Here is a 21,662-nt window from a genome sequence, read left to right on the forward strand (position 1 = left end):
TCACATTATTCTCTTTTTATTGTATATGTTCAAGATGTGTGTTGCACACTTTATAGTATCACACCTTTACAAAACAGATGGTTGAGAGAGAAATGGAAAGAACAGAAGGAGGATGCTAAAGAGAGTGTTTCTTTGCAAAGCTGAATTCAAAACACCAGCATGCAAACAGGTGACTCATAATGAAAATATATAGCGAAAGATCCTGCAAAGTGCACACTGTGTCTCCAATAAAGTATTTGTTCCTCAAAATCATTGCCATTGGAGGAATAATATATAACTTTGTGTTTGTCACTTATATCTTCCAAAAGGAAGATATATGTGAAAGATTTTTGGTTACATTTTTTAATGTTTCAATATATGAATATCATTTTTCAAAATCGACCAGTAGAAGTGAAGTGCATCAATCACTGTTAATAATAGCTATGATTTGTGTGTCAGTAGATGAAAATTATTAACATTCTCTATAATTTAACAGATTATACATCCAAATTAATTCAACAAGGACACAGTTAATGCACAAAAGATCATTATTTTCAATTCTTCTAATTCAGTGCACACAGTCCATTTACACTACCAACTTCTTATGAATGTACTGGCTTTGTTTATATCACTGGCGCTTGAGGGAATTTACCGTATAATAGGACGCAGATGGTGGAATACTCAGAGAAGAAACTCAGAATTAAATTGCACTTGATCCCATTTGCGCGTTGCGTGGGCCTTTTGCCAAACCCACTTGCGCCTAGACTTAGCACATGCTTACATGAAAATACCAAAACTTCATGGACATGCCCATTGACGTTGCGCTTATGACTTAAAGCATTGCGTTGGGCTTAACGCTAGCACTCTTAAAATAGGGGCCCTAATTTATTTGTAGAATCCCCTAGTTGTCTTGTTAAAGTAATTCCAATATGATGTGAGTGCAGCATTATTGATTAGGATTTTGTTTCATAAAAGTGACTCAATGTTCAGATTCGTTCACTTAATAGTTCAGTGACCATTTCTGCTAATTTTGCAAAGAAATTCTGCAAAAAACTATTTTTCATTTATTTATGCTATGGCCTAATCAACGAACAAATTATGTTGCTCAGAAAATCCTCAAATACACTGAAGAATGCAAAAAAAATGCAAGTTTCTCTGCTTGTATATAGAAGGATTTCAGTGAATGTTTGACTGCAATATGTTTGGCCCCAGGAGAACACACTGATCAGTGGATATTCATATCCATCTGAGAAATGCCACTGTGAGATTTATTTATCTTTCTGATGTTTCAGCTCTTGTAAATGTTTCATACAATATAAAAGCAAAATTATGCTTCACATATTTTTATGCAATGCAAAAATATACAGATTGCACAGATACAATATGAAACTGCCAGCTTCCTTATCGATTTATGCCTTTATCATAATGATTTATGCAAATTAATAACTATGAAACCTGAGAAGTCCATTGAATTCCCTTTTCATGGATGGATGGATGGTAGGGTGATGTTTTTTTAGGGTAATTTGAGGGAATAAAAACTTGTGCTCCCATACTGTTTCAAGTCTGCAGACATTTGCATCCTCTTGGCAACCACAGATCACTAGAATAAATATTTATTATTACTTAATTCCGTCTGTAAATCATGACAGGGTGGCTCACGCTTTGTCTTGTGTGTATTGTGGCAAATTTGTTCTGTGGAAAATGTAAATACTGTTTGTTTGTGCAAAACTTGAATCCACGATGCTATTGTGATGCCAGGTTGTTGCTATGTGGTTGCTACATCATTGATGTGTGGTTACTAAGGGGTTTCAAGGTGGTTGCTTGGAAATTGGTTTGGTTGCGAGTGGGTTCTAGGTGGTTTCAAGGACGTTGATGTGTACAGCCGTGGCCAAAAGTATTGGCAGTGACATAAATTTTGTGTTTCGCAAAGTTTTCTGCTTCAGTTGTTGTGGTGTTGATTCACATTGTTTCTAGATTATTGTGATCAGATGCATTTTAAATAATTGCAAAAAGCTTAATTGGCCAAAGAAATTAACTTTATCACAAAAACCCAAATTTCAGTGTTTTTTGACCCTGGAACATAATGACCAGCTAACATCATTTCACTAATCATATCAGCAGCACCTGGGAAAGTGTGAATGAGTACTAGTCAAGTGAAATCACTCTAACATTCTGATTGGATTATAAGAGCAGACTGATTGCTATAAAAGGAGGGAAGAAGTGCTTCTAATCATTGTGTTATTGTTAGCAATGGTTACCTCTAAAGAAAGATGTGCAGCCATCGATGTGACTCTCTGTGGTCATTCAAAATCCCAGGACACTTCTCGTAAAGAGTAGGGGTGTAACCCCGGTGTCCTGGCCAAATACCCCCCATTGGCCCCTATCTACCATGGCATCGTATTAATCTCCATCCCTGAATTGGCTACATAACTATACTCTCTCCTCTCCACCAATAGCTGGTGTGTGGTGGGCGTTCTGGCGCACTATGGCTGCCGTCGCATCATCCAGGTGGATGCTGCACACTGGTGGTGGTTGAGGAGATTCCCCCTATACTATGTAAAGCGCTTTGAGTGCCTAGAAAAGCGCTATATAAATGGAAGGAATTATTATTATTATTATTATCGTCGCTTTGCATCAAAATGGCCTCACATGCAAGGAAATTGCTGCAAAGAATATTGCACCTGAAATAATCATTTACAGGATCATCAAGAACTTCAAGGAGAGAGTTTCAACTGCAGTGAAGAAGGCTTCAGGACATCCCAGAGTGCCAGGACAGTCTCCTCCTGAGGAGTCAGCTACGGAATCGTGTCACCATCAGTGCAGAGCTCAATATTGGCAGCAGGTTGGTGTGAGTGCATCTGCACGCACAGTGAGGCGAAGAATTTTGGACAATGGCCTGGTGTCAAGAAGGGCAGAAAGAAGCCACTTCTCTCCAAGAAAAACATCAAGGACAGAATGAAATTCTACAGGAAGTACAAGGATTGGACAGCAGAGGGCTGGTTTAAAGTTATTTTCTCTGGTGAAGCCCCCTTCTGTCTGTTTGGGACATCTGGAAAATTGATAGTATGGAGACGTAAAGATGAACGCTACCATGAGTCCTGTGTCATGCCAACAGTGAAGCACCTGAGACCATCCATGTGTGGGGTTCCTTTTCATTCAAGGGAGTGGGCTCTCTCACAATTCTGCCCAAAAACACTGCCATGAATAAAGAATGGTATCATAACGTCCTGCAAGAGCAACTTCTCACAACGATCCAGGAGCAATTTGGTGATGGTCCATGCATTTTCCAGCATGATGGAGCACCATGTCACAAGTCAAGAGTGATAATGAAGTGGCTCGTAGATCTTAGCATTGAAATTTTGGATCCGTGGCCAGGCAACTCCCCAGATCTTAATCCCATAGAGAACCTGTGGTCAATCCTCAAAAGGCGAGTGAACAAGCAGAAGCCCAAAACAACTGCGAGCACTAATAAGTCAAGAATGAATTGCCATCAGTTAAGATTTGGCCCAGAAGCTGATATCCAGCATGCCAGAGCGAATTGTAGAGGTTATGAAGAACAAGGGTCAACACTGTAAATATTGACTCTTTGCATATATTGAATGTTTTTGCCAATAAAAGCCTTTAAAACTTATGGAATGCTTATCATCGTTTTCCAGTAATACCCCATATCTACAAATACTGAAGCAGCAAACTTTGCAAAACACAAAATTTATGTCACTGCAAATATTTTTGGCCATGGCTGTAGTTACTAGCATATTTTGGGTGGGTTTTAGTGTGCTGTTTTGCAGATGATTGGGTGTTTAAGCTAGTTGCTAGGATGTTGATGTGTGGTTGCTAAGGTGTTTTGGGTGGTTTCTTTGATGTTAATGTGGTTGCTAAGGTGTTCTAGGTGGTTGCTAGGACATTGATGTGTAGTTGCTAGGGTGTTCAAGGAGGTTTCTAGGTGTTCTGGATGCTAGGATGTTGACATGGTTGCCAACATGTTCACGTGGTTGCCAACATGTTCAAGGTGGTTTCTAGAACAATGATGTGTAGTTGCGAGGGTGTTCTGGGGACAAGTTACATGCCAAAGTTTACTTCTACTAATAATAATTTAAGCAAATCCCTAACCCCCAAGTACTGTATGAGCAATAGTAATAGCGGTGCTTGCCTTAGCAAATTACACAAATAATTTTTTAAATGTCACATATTTATATAGTCTTCCACAGTCATCAATATACTACATCATCATGTTTGCGATATGAGATCGCTTGTCTTCAACATTTGTAATGGCAATTTAAAACACTGTCAAGAATTTCCTTCACTGACTCTGTGCATTGATCTTCTCGAGGTGCACCTCAACTTTAAACTCTGTTGAAATGTTCCAGATTTTCAAGAGAAGCCAAACCAAATGATTTCACCAATGCATGGAAACAGTTATTGGTAATTCAATTAAAACCCAAATTAAATAGCAGTAGGTACATGGCTCTGTACATGGAATGCAATGGTCTTTCAGCTTTCCTGGACTGAGACTTTTCGGCTCACAGATAAACCAGTGGCTTAGAATCAGCATGCATACTTAAAGTATTACTCTATCATGTGGGTTACCTTGAACCCTGAGAGAAGCTGAACCATAACTCAAATCCAGAAACTGGGGGTTTGAGGGCTCTCGTAACAATTAAAATTGCTTCATCTCATGTTTTAGCTACTGCATGGCAATTTTCAGAGTTGAGTGACATTTTAATGCAAGTCTTTTAATCAAAAGGATGATTTGTTGAAAGTTGCCAAATCAGATTTCAGTTCTTTCTCCTATCTCACTGACAGAATTTATATGGATCCTTGCAGAAATTGTCATGGTTATTAACAGATAAGATGTTCCTGTAACAAAGCCCCTGATCTCTACACATGCCGAAATATACCAACATTGTCTAACTCGGAATATTACATTTTGGAGCTATTCTAACATTTAAGTTTTTAATACAAAATTGTTTGCTGCCTGACTCAAATCAAATGAATGTGGGATTCAAACTCACAACCTGCTGATTCTTGTTGGTTTGGCAGTAAATTCCAGGACTCTCCCACTAAGAGGAAATAATTCCTTCAATCCCTCAGTCTTTACTGTTTAGATCCATATGATTGCAAACAGCAGGTGTCTATAGCATGACTGGTGCTTGTACACTGCTTTCTCTGCAAACAAAACATGAGAGACACCGCCAATAAGCCCTACAAACTCTAAGAAGGAACAAACTGTGACGCTGTCATTCACCATCATAATACCATTTCACATATCTGTCCTGTGTGCTCTAGGAAAATGGAGATATTACCTGGAAGGAAAATTCTTCACTGTGGCTACTGATCATTCTTCCTTGGTATGGGTCTTTAACACTCAGAAGCCTAACACTCATTATTCATGGGAAATTAGTCTCCAAGAATTTACCTTTACAGTGGAGTACAGGAAAGGTAAATATAAAATGGTTTCAGATGCCTTATCCAGAGCACCTGTGGACAGCCCTACCACCAACTAATAGTGGAGCATTGGACAGAAGATTACAACTGCTTATCATCCTCAGACAAATCTCACTGAGAGAGTTAACCAAACTCTTAAAACTATGGTGGCCTCTTATGTCAGTGACGACCACATTAACTGGAATAATCTCCTACCAGATTTCAGGTTTGCATTTAATACCTCTGTCCATGAGTCCACAAGAGTAACACCAGCTGAGCTAAATCTTCATCGCTCCCTCAGAGGTCCCATGGATGTACTGCTGCAACCACAAGATGTTTCTCCTGACGATCATTGCTATGGGAAAATGTCGGCATTAAGTCAGATGCAGGAATATGTTGAAAAAAGATTGAATACAGCTTGACAACGATAAAAAAATAATTATGACAAGAGACGAAGAGAAGTTGTGTATGAGGAGAATGACAGAGTCTGGTTACGCTCTCACCCTTACTCTAAGGCAGAGAAATCTTTTACTGTCAAACTTGCTCCAAAATGGCAAGAACCCTTTAGGATAGTGCAGAAGTTAGGACCCCTTAACTACAAGACTGTTCTAGAGAGGGGCCTGGGTAGCTTAACAAGTAAAGATGCTGAATACCACACCTGGAGTCACAAGTTCGAATCCAGGGTGTGCTGAGTGACTCCAGTTAGGCTTCCTAAGCAACCAATTGGCCCGGTTGCTATGGTGGGTAGAGTGACGTTGGGTTAACCTCCTCATGGTCACTATAATGTGATTCTCACTCTCGGTGGGGCACTTGGTGAGTTGTGCATGGATGCCGCGGAGAATAGCGTCAACCTCCATACAAGCTAGGTCTCTGCGGTAACGCGCTCAACATGCTACGTGATAAGATGCGCGGAGGGAACTGAGATTCATCCTCTGCCACCTGGGTTGAGGCGAGTCACTCCACCACGAGGACCTAGAGCACATTGGGAATTGGGCATGCAAAATGTTTTGTTGTTATTGAATGGTTGAACTCTTATGCTTGTTGGACAATTATTGGTTTGTGTGTGTTCAATATAATTGAAAAAGACTGCAAATATTGAGTGTTTTGAACTTTATTTCTTCCTGTTATTGTGATGAGTGCTAAATTTTCAAAGGGTAGGGTTTTATGTGAGAATTCTTTACAGTAATTTTCCATATATTTCTGTGGAGTGGAGGGGGGCGGGGCCGGGCTAGAATGTTGCACGGCCGGTCCCCAATCGGCCTGATGGGGCGTGCGAGGGATAAAGGCGGCAGGTGACGATGGTTCGAGAGAGAGAGAATTACGGACATGCCCGTAATGCCCAGCACCCCTCCGCCCCACAACTTCCTTTGTGCATTATAAACTGTTCCCATGTAACTGAAATAATAACTTGACTTACAGAAAGAAACTGCCAGTCACAAAATTGACAGCTGGTCAATGTCAGACACCCCAATTCAACTGAAATCAAAGACGGGGTTAGTGCTAGAGGAAGCTTTTATCCTTAATATGCTAATGAAGAGCTTTTTGTTACTTGCTACCTTTACATGTACTTTAAAAGCTTGATTTCAGTTGGATTAGACTGTAAAATGTTACTTAAATGCTTTTATCTGAAATCAAGTCTGATTTTTGTGTTGGACTAACAGACCCAGATAATCCTAGTGCAGTCTGGCGTTGTCCAGCATGTATACTTGTCAATCGGACCACAATTGACCTCTGAGTTGTGTGCATGCATGCTCCCAAAACTTCGTGCCAAACAATATGTATTTGACCCCGCCATATTTGTTGTCCTTCCTTCAAATATTCCATTACGGATGGTCATTACACTTGGAAAGATGCATAAAGAATGTAGCACGATTATGACTGTGCATGTAAACACACTGACTGTCACCTCATGACATCAGAGCAGATTTTTCCATCAACAGCTATAATCCTGCACTATATGTCAAATAGAATGTAAAAGTTTTCATTATAAAATAAACAAAGGTTCATTTTTGTTCAAATAGGTATTGGACAAATGTCTTTAGTTTGCATAAAGAAAATTTAATTGTTTATGTCTGCTAACAATCTTTTTATATAATTTGCCATCTGAGCTCAATTTTGATTCTGTAGGATTGCTGGAACTAAACCGTACATAAACATGGTAATGGTAACCAGCTGACTGTTTACCTATGTTTCAATCTTAATTATGGTGAATGGGAAGCCAGAGGGCAACGATAATCACAAGATGTCCTGCAATGCACAAAGACTGTATGTCTACATAGGCATTTTGTTATACATTTGCTATTTACATTTAATATTTATAAAAAAGACCAACTTATATAGATCAGCCATGAATATGCAAGAGGTCCTTTACAATGTTAGTCAAAAAAATTTTTTATTCTTATGAAGACTTAACTGAGTTCTCATATGATTTTTAAGGATCAGCTTTGTCTCAGGTGTGTCAGATGTGAATAAAAACATAAGCAAACTAATGTTTACCTTTTGAGTATGTAGAAAATGTTTAACAGTTCAAATGTATCAACTGTAACCGTTACAGTCATATTCTCAACCATATATGTCATTTTCCTGTGAAGTTTATGGGAGATTAGACTCAAAGTCAGATTATATTAGAAAAAGCACATACTAGTTTAAGGACAGTGTCTTTGCCAATGGGATATCTGCCTAAACACTGATTTTAGATCAGTAACAGGGCCATGCATGACTCTTTAAAATCAGCTTTTCAGCTTTGAAAGTCACAAAACTGTCCGTGAACCTAAAGCACTTCAATGCTGCATAATCACACATGAAGTTGGCATGTTGTTTTCGATACTTACGGTACCCTAGGATCGGCCACATTATGCAACTCCCCAATAAGCACCATCTCCTCTCAGACATTTTTGCATTGGCTCCAGCGTGTTTTATGGAAATGTGTTGTATCAGCTGCATGGGACACCCAGGTATAGATCCCGCATTGAAGAAATTATGTTCACATAATCAGTGATTCGGAGGTTGCATTTTTTCCTCAAACATTACACGTGCCCATATGACAACAGCAGTTACCACTTAAGCCACTGGGGGCAGTGTTTCACATTTTGGTAAATACAGACCAATTTCAGCTAAAGAAAAAGTCAACCTACTGTTTCCGATTTCAATGTGAGATCAGTCTGTTCAAACTATGTGTTTGTTCCTGTCGTTCTTTTTATTTTGTGATTTGTTGTTTATCTTCATGGCAAACGTGTGAAAGAAATGGCCATTTGTTCTTTGTTTGTTTGCAATCTCAGTTGTTGGTTTGGCAGAGTTTAGATGAAAGGAGTTTGAATATTTACTCATGATGTCAAACATTTCCCAGACCAGTAGATTGTTTTTTATTGGAACCAACTTAATATATGCAAAATAATATATGCAGGATTTGGGATATCGCATAAAAAATGCTGGATGGATTATTACATTTGGCTGACGATTATTTGGCAAACAAATAATTGCAATATATTTTTTTTTATTTTAAATATATATATATATATATATATGAAATATCACGCTGACATAAGTATTCAGACCCTTTGCTATGACACTTGAAATTTAGCTCCGGTGCATCCCATTTCTCTGGATCATCTTTGGGATGTTTCTACACATTGATTGAAGTCCACCTGTGGAAAACTCAATTGATTGGACATGATTTGGAAAGGCACACAACTGTCTATATAAGATCCCACAGCTGAAAATGCATATCAGAGCAAAAACCAAGACATGATGTCAAAGGAACTGCCTGCAGAGCTCAGAGACCGGATTGTGTTGAGGCACAGATCTGAGGAAGGCTACAAAATCAATTCGGCTGTATTGAGGGTTCCTGGAGCACAGTGACCTACATAATTCTTAAATGAAAAAAGGTTGGAACAACCAGGACTCTTCCTAGAGCTGGCCGCCTGACCAAACTGAGCAATCAGGGGAGAAGGGCCTTGGTAAGAAAGGTGTCCAAGAACCTGATGGTCACTCTGGTGTAGCTCCAGAGGTCATGTGTGGAGATGGGAGAAACTTGCAGAAGGACAACCATCACTGCAACACTCCACCGATTTGGGCTTTATGGCAGAGTAGCCAGACGGAAGCCTCTCCCCAAAAAAAGCACCTAAAGGACTCTCAGATTGTGAGAAACAAGATTCTCTGGTCTGATGAAATGAAGATTGAACTGTTTGGCCTCAATTTCAAGCATCATGTCTGGAGGAAATCAGGCACTGCTCATCACCTGCGTAATACCATCCCAGCGGTGAAAAGTATGGTGGTGGTAGCATCATGCTTGGGGGGTGTTTTTCAGCGGCAGGGACTGGGGGACTGGTCAGGGTTGAAGGAAAGGTGAAAGCAGCAAAATACAGATATATCCTTAATGAAAATCTGGTCAAGCGATCTCAGGACCTCAGACTGGCCAGAAGGTTCCATGTTGTTTTGTCGTCTAGTCAGGTCCCGTCTTTCACTTGACCATGTTGACGTTATTTTTGCTCATCAAAAATGAATGCTCTAAGTTAGTAGCCTAGAAAATATTAGACTAAGCATGCAAATAATTTTTACCCTTCTGATCAAAAGGCTATTTTCAACAATTTGCTGATAGCTTAAACTATTTTTCAATCTGTGTGCACATCATGTTTAGAACAATAATTTTTTTGTACATTTCTCACAGGCCCCCTTTTTTTCTATCTTAATATTTTGTATCATTTTTTATTTTATTATATCATAACTGTTATTGGTTAACATTCTTTACTGCTCTAATATTAGATCATTGGCTAATGCACATCGTGAAGTATGCAATTTCTTTCTCTTTCATAGATTTGGCTTACCTGTTAATTATTTTATGTCCTGACTTATTGTGTCCTGACACTTTCAGCGGAATTTAGTGTCGGATTTGGCTGTTGTTGGAATAGAACAAGTATTATTAATGGGTTGCATAAACACACAATGTTTTGTGGTTTCTGAGGGATTCTTACCTTTTTGACTAATCGATGCAATGGTCGAAAAAAATTCCAGAAATGATGAGGAAAAAGGTGATTGAAATACATCAGTCTGGGAAGGGTTACAAATCTATTTCAAGGGCTCTGGGACTCCAAAGAACCACAGTTCCAAGGAACTGCAGGCCTCTCTTGCACCAATAAAGGTCACTGTTCATGACTCCACTGTCAGAAAGACACTTGTCAAAAATGTCATCCATGGAAGAGTGTTGAGGTGAAAACCACTGTTAACCAGGAAGAACATAAAGACAAAAAACACCTTCACATGTTCCTGTGGACTGATGAGTCGAAAGTGGAACTGTTTGGAAGACAGGGGCCCCGTTACATCTGGTGTAAATCAAACACTGAATTCCACAAAAAGAACATCGTACATGGGAGTTTAAGTTTAAGTTGGCAGTTCGTTTTTCACATGGGTGATATAGGTGTTGGATAACTTTTTTGCTTCTATATATCTATATATATTTTAAAACTGTATTTTGGGTTACCTTTGTTTTATGTTATATTTTGTTTGAAGATCTAAATGAATTTCGACTGAAAAATACACAAAAATAAAAGAAATCAGGAAGGGGCAAATACTTTTTCAAAGCACTGTAGTTAAAAACCCCTAATATAAAGATTTAGCATATTAAGCAGCGATACGGGAAAAATGACATCAGCTTTAAACTGTGTATGTGTGTATGTGTGCTTTCTCCTGCAGATATTGATGAATGCCAGGTGCACAATGGCGGCTGCCAGCACAAATGTGTGAACACCAGGGGGACGTATCACTGCCAGTGTAACGCTGGCTCGCGACTGCATGTGGATGGACGCACCTGCATCGGTAAGACACACAATCAGCACAACCTGTGAAATAAACATGACAAACAGCAAACAGAAAAACTTAATTTAACCAAATATACTATATACTTTTCATGGGATGCAAAATACTTAAGCATATATTGAATGAAAATTCTCATAAATTAACATCATCTGATGTTTAATAGATACTTACGTTTTTAAATGCTATGCAATTTTAACTTCCTATTATTAAATATGACTTAAAAGTGATCATATCAAGGAAAACAGGATTTTCTAGCTCTTTTGAAATGTTCGATGTAAGGAAGACCGCGTGTGATTTTAACAAATTTGACATTTTCCTTCATAATTGTCAGACTACTACAAATATTTAAGATATATTTTGGTTTAAGATACATTCATATATTGCAAAAGTCATAGTATGACGCCATTGTGCAAAGGTGAGCTTAACAGAGATTATTTACATATTCAAGTCTTAAAGGAACAGTAAGCCAAACAGCCTGTGTAATTGTGAGGGTCAGTGAGAGGGAGAAAAATGGGAATAAAACAAAATTATGACTGGTTTGGGTGCAAGAAACCGTGACTAACATTTTAAGTGGACGCCTAGGAAAAAGTAAAGTGCTACAGAAGTGTTGAAAATGGCTTTTGGGATCATGTCTAACAATATTAGAGTGAGTTGCAGTGTGTAAACAAAAGTATGACAGCTTGATTAAGCTTTTAACAAGAGATTTGCTCTTTTTAACCTCTAACTGAATTTTCAAGAGTTTCTAAAAGCTTCAGGCCCCTATAGAGACCTCAGAGAAAAATACAGCATCTCAGTGTTCTGTACATGGTTATGATGGACTAGTTTTACAGTTAATTTACTATACGAGTGAAGGGTGCATGAGGGCTAAAGTTTTCCAGATATCTGAACTCTCAGACAGATGATTTTTCCCCGGCGTCTTGTTTAAGCTGTAAGTGAATCTGGCAGTCAGAAGACACTTGGATCACTGCGAGATCTATATGTGGCAGACAGGCAGAGAATATAAACCAGATCACTATCTATAACACAAAAATATATAAACAGTGTAAGCAAGATGGCTTGGGAGATGTGTTTGAGAGACTTTAGGTCTTGGAAAACCTTTTCTAAATGGTTTAGCGCATTAAAATAAAGCTTATGGAAATGCAAATTATCTATCAAATTTCACAAGCGTCAACATAATATTTTCAGTTTTCTACAATAATATCTGGAAAGTTTTGTCAAGAACAATGACATCAACTAATTTAATTATGTGAAGGAATTATGTCACATGCATCCTCACAACAAACAGCATTGCAGAGAGGTACACTTGTAGTCATAAGGAGATTCAAGTTTTCCTCAATTTCATGAAAGACAAAGATATTGTGTGCTGAGTGACTCCAGAAAATTGTGCAAATTTTTGAGCAAAGTGAAGAGGAGTGTTGACATTTTTATGTGGTGGTCGGACACTGCAGCCCTGTGTTTCACAACATATTTTCCAGAGGGACAAATAAAATTACATAATGTGAACGGATTGTCCACATTTTAAATTCACGAATGTAATATAGCATTACAGGCTCTTTATATGCCACCTGTTCTATTCTATTTTGCCAGGTATTCATTTACATTTATGCATTTGGCAGACGCTTTTATCCAAAGTGACTTTCAATGACCTTATTACAGGGACAAACCCCCTCGGAACTACTTGGATTAAGTGTCTTGCTCAAGGACACAATGGTGGTGGCTGTGGGGATCAAACCAGCGACCTTCTGATTACCAGTTATGTGCTTTAGTCCACTACGCCACCACCACTCCTTTGTATTCCATTCAATTTCTTCCAATAATCCCAGAGCAGACTAGCTACTACTCCATTTCAATGCCGTCTTCTGATGTGTTTTACGATTGGAATTATGTGAAATTAAAATGATATTAAGATGGCCAATTTCAACAAATCAACACACTCTCCATTTTGCAAAAATGTGTGGAAATCTGGGACGTGAAAGGTACACATTTTGCGTTATACACAAAATTCTGTATGGAAACGCATCAAGAGAACCAGAACTTATGCAACAATGTGTTTTCTTTCTTTTTTTTTTTTGAAGAATGACGCTATCACGCACACTATTATGGGTAAAAGGCCATTTGAATAGAAATGAGCCAGAGACGGCAAATCTCAATGTATTTTATTTTTTTTACATTTCCACTTCGATAACAGAATAGTGCAAAATGTGTGCACGTACCCATTCCCAAAACTTGGTGGGAGGGTCCCATCATGCCTGCCCCACCAAACTACTCTTAGGGCAAAAAAGTATTATGTGACCTGTAGTTTTGCCCCAAATTTATTGCAGAATATTTTCATTTTGACCCCCCTCTACAAAATTATAGATTAATCCGTAAATATTGATCTGTGGCATTTTATATGTTGGCTTTAATCATCATTTATTGTTCACCAATGGAAAAAAATAAATATAAAAAACAAAATCTTGAGACGGGGACCTCCGGTGGTGCTGAAACATAATGACCTGTCATTAAAAGAAGTCCAAACTTAAGCAAATGAGGGACAACAAATAAGGATGCACAGATAAAGAAAATGCACTGAGTTGTGTTTCTGGCACAAATGTCACTATTGTAGATTGATCTAGTCTGGATTCTTGTCTGATGGAGACTGCTTTGCAATTGAGGAGTATAAAGTGATTTTCACTGAGTTCCCTAATTCATGTTATTGTTCGTTCTGTTTCTTCTGCAAAAGAAGGTAATTGATGTTTCTGCAGCAGGAGTCACTTTGAACTCTGATCCTTCCACACTCATGTATCATCTCCTTTATTATGACATGTATCATCTTTAAATTGAAGAATAACAACCCAATGTTGTCTTCTGAAACTCTCTTGACCTGTTCATCAGCTCTTATTTCTGTGTGTCTCTGTAGCCGTTCACTCCTGCAGTGTTGGAAACGGTGGATGTGAGCATGTTTGTGTCCAGCAGAGTGCAGGTCAGTTCCAGTGTCGCTGTCGACCTGAATACAGACTCGATGCGGATGGAAAACACTGTAAATGTGAGTCACCGCACTGAACTTCAACTGCACAACTTTCCCATGTAGATTAAACACTCTTGACCACACTTGGAGACACATTTATTATGTCTTTTATGGCTCTTGTTGAAAGAGGGATTCAAGCAAATCTTGCATATAATCATTACAACAGATGCAGAGAATGGATGTGTTAAATGCAAATGAGACGTGATCAGTTTAGCTAGGTTTCACTTGAGTCTGTTTTGATAAAATGGCAGCTCCCTTTGTTATTTGCAGTCATTATTGTCTGGAAGGGTCAGATTTTTTGATGATGATGATGATGATAATGATAACCTTCTTAGCTGAAGAGAGAACAATATGCATTTCTTTTGGGATTTTATGCTATTTTTATCTTATTTACATGTCCATTTCTAAATGTTACCATTAATTTGCATATACCAATAAGAACAATTTTGATTTTTATATTTTCATCTCAGAAACTAAACTTCTATAAGTTGAAACATGAAGAAAATATGAGAATGTGACATAAATTGGAGGCAGATTGCTACCATCTGGTGAACAAAATATAAATAAAATAACTTGTCATGCCAGTAGACAGCTGTAGCCACCATGTGTGAAGTCTGATAGATTTTTGTAACCTAATTTTATATTTTATCACAAGATATACATGTGGATATATATTTAGACATGATCAAACTATATCAAAGTTTAGCATTTTAAAATGTATTTAAAGTGTCAGTTTTTGCAGTTAATGTTATTTTGGTTGGAATCAAACCTGACCATGGTGTCGCTTTTTTATGACCGCTTAGACTTATCGATTCAAGCCCAAATTTTTAGTATGTTCAGATGGAAAATGGAGGAAAAGTCACAAAATCTTGTACTGCTCAGATCAAGGAAACCATTTTTAATAAATGAGGAAAATTTATTTCTGTAAAAAAATACAGAATACCATTGGAGGGTTAATGGTTCAATTTGACAAATAAGGGTGTCCAAGATGAAAACAAGGACAATTATTTTAAAATCTAGTTTAAAAGCTTTAAAAAGTTTTTTTTAGAAGTGTTGGTTTTATATGTTTTTGAATTTTCTATTACACTTTTAAAAAGTCAAAATATTCATGCTGAAAAGTATTTTTTATTTATTTTTACAAATAAAACTGGTTTACTACTTAATTTTAAAGAAATAATAAAAAATGTAGTTTGTTTTAAAAAATGTCAGCCTTTAGGTATGTTACACCAAGTAGACAATTTTTACTTTAAATCCCACAAAAGATATTGAAAACGAGTTCATAGAGAGACATATTCAAATCATTGTTTCTATGAATTGTGTTTTTAATAGGGATGTCCCGATAATGATACTGTATTGGAGTCGGGTCTGATACAGCACTCACTTAAATCTGCTCAGACACCAAAAACTGATGTATGATCTGATGTACGAATGTCTTTGAGTCACATAGCTACCTGCTTTTCCGGAAGCGAGAAGCTACTATCTAAAACACACAGAAATGGAAAGGGCTTCAAAATAAAAGTTTCTCCCAAAATAAAAGTTACATTTAAATTAAAAAAAAAAGCATGACAGAAATATATCACTTTTGTATACATTAGTTATGTAATATTCACCGTAATACTAATAAATAATATTATTGTTACACCGTAATTTAAATAAACTGTTGATTTTGAATACTAAATGCGAGTACCGAAAAAGGAAGCATTGCTACTCTTTCTAAAAAAAAAAAATGGTATCGGGACATCTACATTTTTTTATGATTATTTTGAATAAATGATTAGAACTGGACACAAAATAAAAACATAACATCATTGACCTTATTTTGAACCTGTATCAGTTATGAAAAATAAATGAGTATTCCTCGTTTATCTTGACGTGATTTATTTTATTAGTCTTCACTGGCAATGAAAAAGATAAAACTTGCCTGTAATGATCTTTAAACACGCATATCAATGCTGCTTGATGCTGCTTTTCAAGCGCTTGATTAACAGGCTGAAACAGATATGCATGGCACAAATTTGAAATATTTCTTAAACATCATAGAGATAATACATGAAAATTAGTGTCTTAATGGGGTGAGTGTGAAATTGAGGTGTAATTGTACAACTTTCTTTTAATGTCTCATTTTAAGCCAACTGCTTTCATCCTTTGAAGATCCCAAAAATTCATGGGAACTGGACAAGAAGATGAGTCTTTAATTTAGTGAAAATATGATTTTAGTCTTTTGGATCAAGATACCCTTTGATTCAAACTGGTGACATCAGCATGGACATGTCTCTTTCTCTTTATGTCTCATGTTTTCAAATATGCCTTGTCTCACCGTCTCTCTGAGGTCATCTAAAGTTGAACAGACCTGTCGCGCTCTCATGAAGAATCATGATTGCAGAATAATGTCTGCCATTCTGTTTCTTTAAACTTGGCTGCAGACAGTTCATTTCATGTGCTCAGATGCAGTACTCCAGCTGTTGGACAGACAGACACATTTAAACACACTGAGTATGTGAAAGAGCAGTTATCTAGAGCAGAACTTGTTTAATAAACTGAATTTTTATCTGGTGACGATCACTTATGTTTTATAATGTATTTACGAATATGATATATTTGACTGAGCACTGAATATGTATATAAATGTATATTTTTTTGTGTCCGTGAATGGAGGTACTTAACATTCAAATATGATTTTTGTCCATCTCTCGAGTTGTACAATATAATAGAACTACATACTTTATGGGCTCTGTTCATGACTGCCCCAAGCGCAGCGCTAAGCACAATTACCATGCGCTACATCTTACATTTTCGTAGGCATGGGTGGAGTGTTTGTGCTATCTGGGTGTGTGCATGCAAACTGTGGGTGTATTGTATGTTAATGAATTGGTGCAATGTAACGATGCTGGCAAGGACAATGAATTTTTGAAGGATATTATACACATACACAATTTGTCTTGAGTGCCTTTTTGTGTATCATCTTTCCAAGCACACTCTTTGAGGAATATTTCAAGATCTACTCATCATATTATGTTTTGTTTGTGCTCATTTGAATCGGGATAGTCTGCTGTAAGTTGCAATATGTCATTGTCTGTGTTATACAGTATGTATTTTTCAGGAAGGAATAGACATGACATGACAAAATGACACTCCTGTTTATTATATTTTTGTTTGTCTGTGGGAATTTCATACACTAAAACTCACTGCAGTTTGACCTCTGAGTGAAACAAATTTGCTCATTGCATTCTCCAAATTGAGACCGTGGGAATGATATTTAACACATGGCTATCTCATCTTTTTTATGGTTTTATAAACTCTTTGTCAGAAAATTGAAAAGCATTATATAAAAACTGGTAAGTCCAGATTCTATGCTTTGAAATGACTGGTTATTAATTTATTATGCAATTATATCTTTTTTTTGTTTTGTTTTCCGCATGGCATGCCCCCTACTAGCCCAGTATGAGCTCAATTCAATGACTCCTCCTGTCAATAGAAATATATCTTTTTAAAAATACAAAACTAGTCATAATTACTAAAAAAGAAGTTGATTAAAAGATCTAATGCACAATCGTGTGATAGTATATGTAATATGAGAGATTTATAAACAATCTTAGTGGGCCGGTCATTTTTGACCGGGAACACAAAATGTGTTGGCACAAAACGAGCACAGCACAAGGGTTGAGTTGTTACACCACTACTCCTGTTTTATGGTTTTCTTGTCACATGACAACAACAAGACTTCCTTAATGTAGGTTATACTACACTAACATTTAATCTGCATGTAAAGATGTTTCAATTGTTAATAATCTTTTCAAAGCACGACTATTAGTGGAAATCGTATTCAATACATATATAATAAATATAGAACTGAAAAGAATAGCTCTGAAATACATAGAATACAATAGAATAGAATAGCGCTCAAATACATAGGCCACATCCACACTAATCCATTCAAGTCTGAAATCTCAAACCATTTTCAGTTATCTAACTTCAGTGTTTTCTCAATGTATGTGGTTATGGTTTTTAAAATGTTTTTGGTGGAGGACAACAGCATTTGTTTGTGGATGAGAGGTGTATACGTAGCAAAATTAATGCATTTTCCAACATTCAAGCTTCATAAAGCAGCAATGATGAACCTCTCCCAGTTTGTTTCAGCATCAGAGTGTTCTAAAGGGTTTTCTGATCATGGTTCTGTGTTCTCTGGGATGGATATGATGTATGTTTTCCTCTCTTCTATTATCAGTGGAGAACCCTTGTGCGGTGAGGAACGGCGGTTGTTCTCAGGAGTGCATTAGGGATGGAGTTCAGACCCACTGTGGATGTCGTCCAGGTTACCAGCTGGCAGAAGATGGCAAGACCTGTGAAGGTAAAGGGAACCTGGGTGTCTTTTTTGAGGTCTTAATTTTAATTTGAACCCTATATTTTGTTTTGATGAAATAGTTTGTGTCATGTCATTATTGTTTTGGTCACTTTGATTTTACTCCAGTATGCATGCCAAGCTGTGCATCTGAAGTGTATTCTGCATGTGCGTGTTTATGTTGTGTGTGCTTTACATCAGACATTGACGAGTGCCAGACGGGCCAGGCGGACTGCGCTCATGGTTGTCATAACACCCGGGGATCTTTTATGTGTGTGTGTCACACTACCTATGAATTGGGTGTTGACGGAAAGCAGTGCTATCGTGAGTATATCATCGGAGTCTGCACGTGCCCTGCCACATCACACACACACAACACATGTCACTTATTTGCTAGAAACAATAGAAGAGTTCTGTACATTGAAATCATTTGTTGTGGGCAGTGCTCTGAAATATTTGTGCTGTAGCACACCAGGTGACCCGAGTTCAAGGTCCCAATCCCGATCCCTCTCTTCTCCCCAGTCATTTCGTATTTCTCTCCTCTAACCTATCTAATAAATGTGACAAATGCAAAAAATATAACTTAAAACAGACAAACAAACATGAATAGAATTTTTACATCCATTAATGGAAGCTGATGGCAATAGTTCACTGTGTCTGGGTCTCTGTCTCTCCTCCTGTACGGCAGGTATAGAGATGGAGGTTGTGAACAGTTGTGATCATAATAATGGTGGTTGTTCTCATCAATGTGAGCATTCAACCAATGGACCCGTGTGCAGCTGTAAACAAGGATACCAGCTAGACGATGATCATAAGACCTGCATTGGTAAAGAAACTCTGAAGTATGGCCACAAGATGTTGTACTGCACAGGTGGAGAAACCATCTAAAGTAAAGGTGTTTGTTTTGTCTATCAGATATAAACGAGTGTAGAGATGGCAGCTTGTGCTGTGAGCAGGACTGCACAAACTATCCTGGAGGATACGAGTGTTACTGTACAGCCGGATATCGTCTGAACACCGACGGGTGCAGCTGTGATGGTATAGACGAAATGGCTTGTGATGAGAGTTTTCTTTCTTGTGTTGACGTGTTTACTATTGAAAATGAAAGTTTGGATGGGACATATTGAAAGGCTTTTGGATCTCATTGGGTTTTTCAATCTTAAAGATTTTCTTATAAAACAGTGATTTATGAATTAAGGGTATGTACAGTAAATATATTAAATGTGTGCTATAATTTTTCTGATTACAGATATAGATGAGTGTTTGGCTATAAACGGAGGATGTGATCACATTTGTCAAAACAGCGCTGGTTCATTCCAGTGTTACTGTAGACGTGGATATCGTCTCGATGAGGATCGACATTCATGTATATGTGAGTTTTCAGCCTGTCTGGGACTTGTTGTGCACCCTTAAAGGAATGTTCCAGGTTCAATACAAGTTGAAGCTCAACTGAGATCATTTGTGGCATAATGTTGATTACCATAAAATAATTATTTGACTCATTCCTCGTTTATTAAAAATAAAAGCAACTGCAGTTATAGGAAGACACGTACAATTGATGTGAATGGGGCCAGTCCATAAACATTAAATACACACTGTTTTAAAAGTATAGCCACAAGGTGTAAACATTCTACGTGTTATTGTAATAAAATCTGGGATTTACAGCGGTTTACCAGATTAATGCCATGACAAATAAATTAGTAATTTTGGATAGAGCTTAGAAAACAATTTTATCACACTAAAATCTAATTAACGTGTAAAATGTTAATGTCTTGTGGCAGTGAGTATTTTAATGTTTATGGACTGGCCTCCTTCACTTCCATTACAAGTGCCTCACTGTAACAGTGATATGTTTTATTTTTATTTAAAAAAATAATAAACGAAGGATGAGTACAAATAACTTTTTGCTGTAATAAACTTAATGCCACAAATGCTTTGTATTATTTTTTACATTTATTTTGTATATTTTATCCCTGTTTCTCCCAATTTGGAATGCCTAATTCCCACTACTTAGTAGGTCCTCGTGGTGGCGCTGTTACTCACCTCAATTTGGGTGGTGCGGGACAAGTCTCAGTTGCCTCTGCTTCTGAGACAGTTAATCTGCACATCTTATCACGTGGCTCTCTGTGAACGACACCGCGAAGACTCACAGCATGTGGAGGCTCATGCTACTCTCCACAATCCATGCACAATTTACCACACACCCCATTGAGAGCGAGAACCACTAATCACAACCATGAGGTGGTTACCCCATGTGACTCTACCCTCCCTAGCAACCGGGCCAATTTGGTTGCTTAGGAGACCTGGCTGGTCCCCCTGGATTCAAACTCGTGACTCGGCGGTAGCCAGCATCAATACTCGCTGAGATACCCAGACCACAGAAAGGCTTTGTATTAAGCTTTAAACAGTAGCATTCCTTTTAATTAAATTTTTCTCATACAGTACAATTAATGTTGTGCTCATTGCAGTGAATTAAAGGGCATAACAATTTATCTAGGAATATGATAAACAAATTAAATGGATAAAATCACATTTCAAATACTAACATGGTTTATTTGTACCAGTATTTTTATTGGAATATTATTTATAGTATACAAATAAAGTTTCCACATCTAAAGAGGTTAGCCAATCGTAACAGATGTAATTTAGATAAATCATTCATAAAGGTACAGTAGCAAACGCAAGACACTAAATTATAACAGGTTTTCATGTAGTAAGTGTGCTACAGTGGTGCAGAGTGTTCGCTGTCCTTTTCTGTATGTCGCCTTGCCATTTTGTGGTCCGTTCTGCATAACGCGGCGGCTCATTTTAGCTTATCACGGCCGACCCACCGGACAGCTTGGTTCTCCCGATGGCCAATCCGCACCTGATCGGCCCCAAAGTGCGTCGGCCCAGCGGGAAAATGCCTGGTATGCCAGATTACCAGTCCAGCCCTGGTCCCGACTATACATTGTGATCAGTTGAATGCCACTTTAGTGAATAAAAGTATCAATTTATTTCCATAAGAGCAAAATCTGTACATTATTCCAAACTTTTGGCTGCCAGTGTATATATATGCTCTGGAATACATACTCAACAGAATAAAATGGCATAGAATAAATC

The 21,662-nt window shown here is 37.7% G+C and overlaps 1 protein-coding gene across 1 annotated transcript in view; it reads left to right on the plus strand.

The window, feature by feature from the left end:
* The window catches only part of LOC127625734 (multiple epidermal growth factor-like domains protein 6), a 121,812-nt gene that overhangs the window by 65,815 nt on the left and 34,335 nt on the right, over positions 1-21,662 (plus strand). Inside the window, exons 6-12 of the mRNA XM_052101099.1 lie at positions 11,092-11,214; positions 14,114-14,239; positions 18,447-18,569; positions 18,762-18,884; positions 19,249-19,386; positions 19,476-19,598; positions 19,810-19,932. Coding sequence (XP_051957059.1) covers positions 11,092-11,214; positions 14,114-14,239; positions 18,447-18,569; positions 18,762-18,884; positions 19,249-19,386; positions 19,476-19,598; positions 19,810-19,932 — 879 coding nt within the window. The remainder of the gene's footprint in view (positions 1-11,091; positions 11,215-14,113; positions 14,240-18,446; positions 18,570-18,761; positions 18,885-19,248; positions 19,387-19,475; positions 19,599-19,809; positions 19,933-21,662) is intronic.

The sequence above is a fragment of the Xyrauchen texanus genome, chromosome 32 (genome assembly GCF_025860055.1).
Source record: "Xyrauchen texanus isolate HMW12.3.18 chromosome 32, RBS_HiC_50CHRs, whole genome shotgun sequence".
Taxonomy (NCBI): Eukaryota; Metazoa; Chordata; class Actinopteri; order Cypriniformes; family Catostomidae; genus Xyrauchen; species Xyrauchen texanus.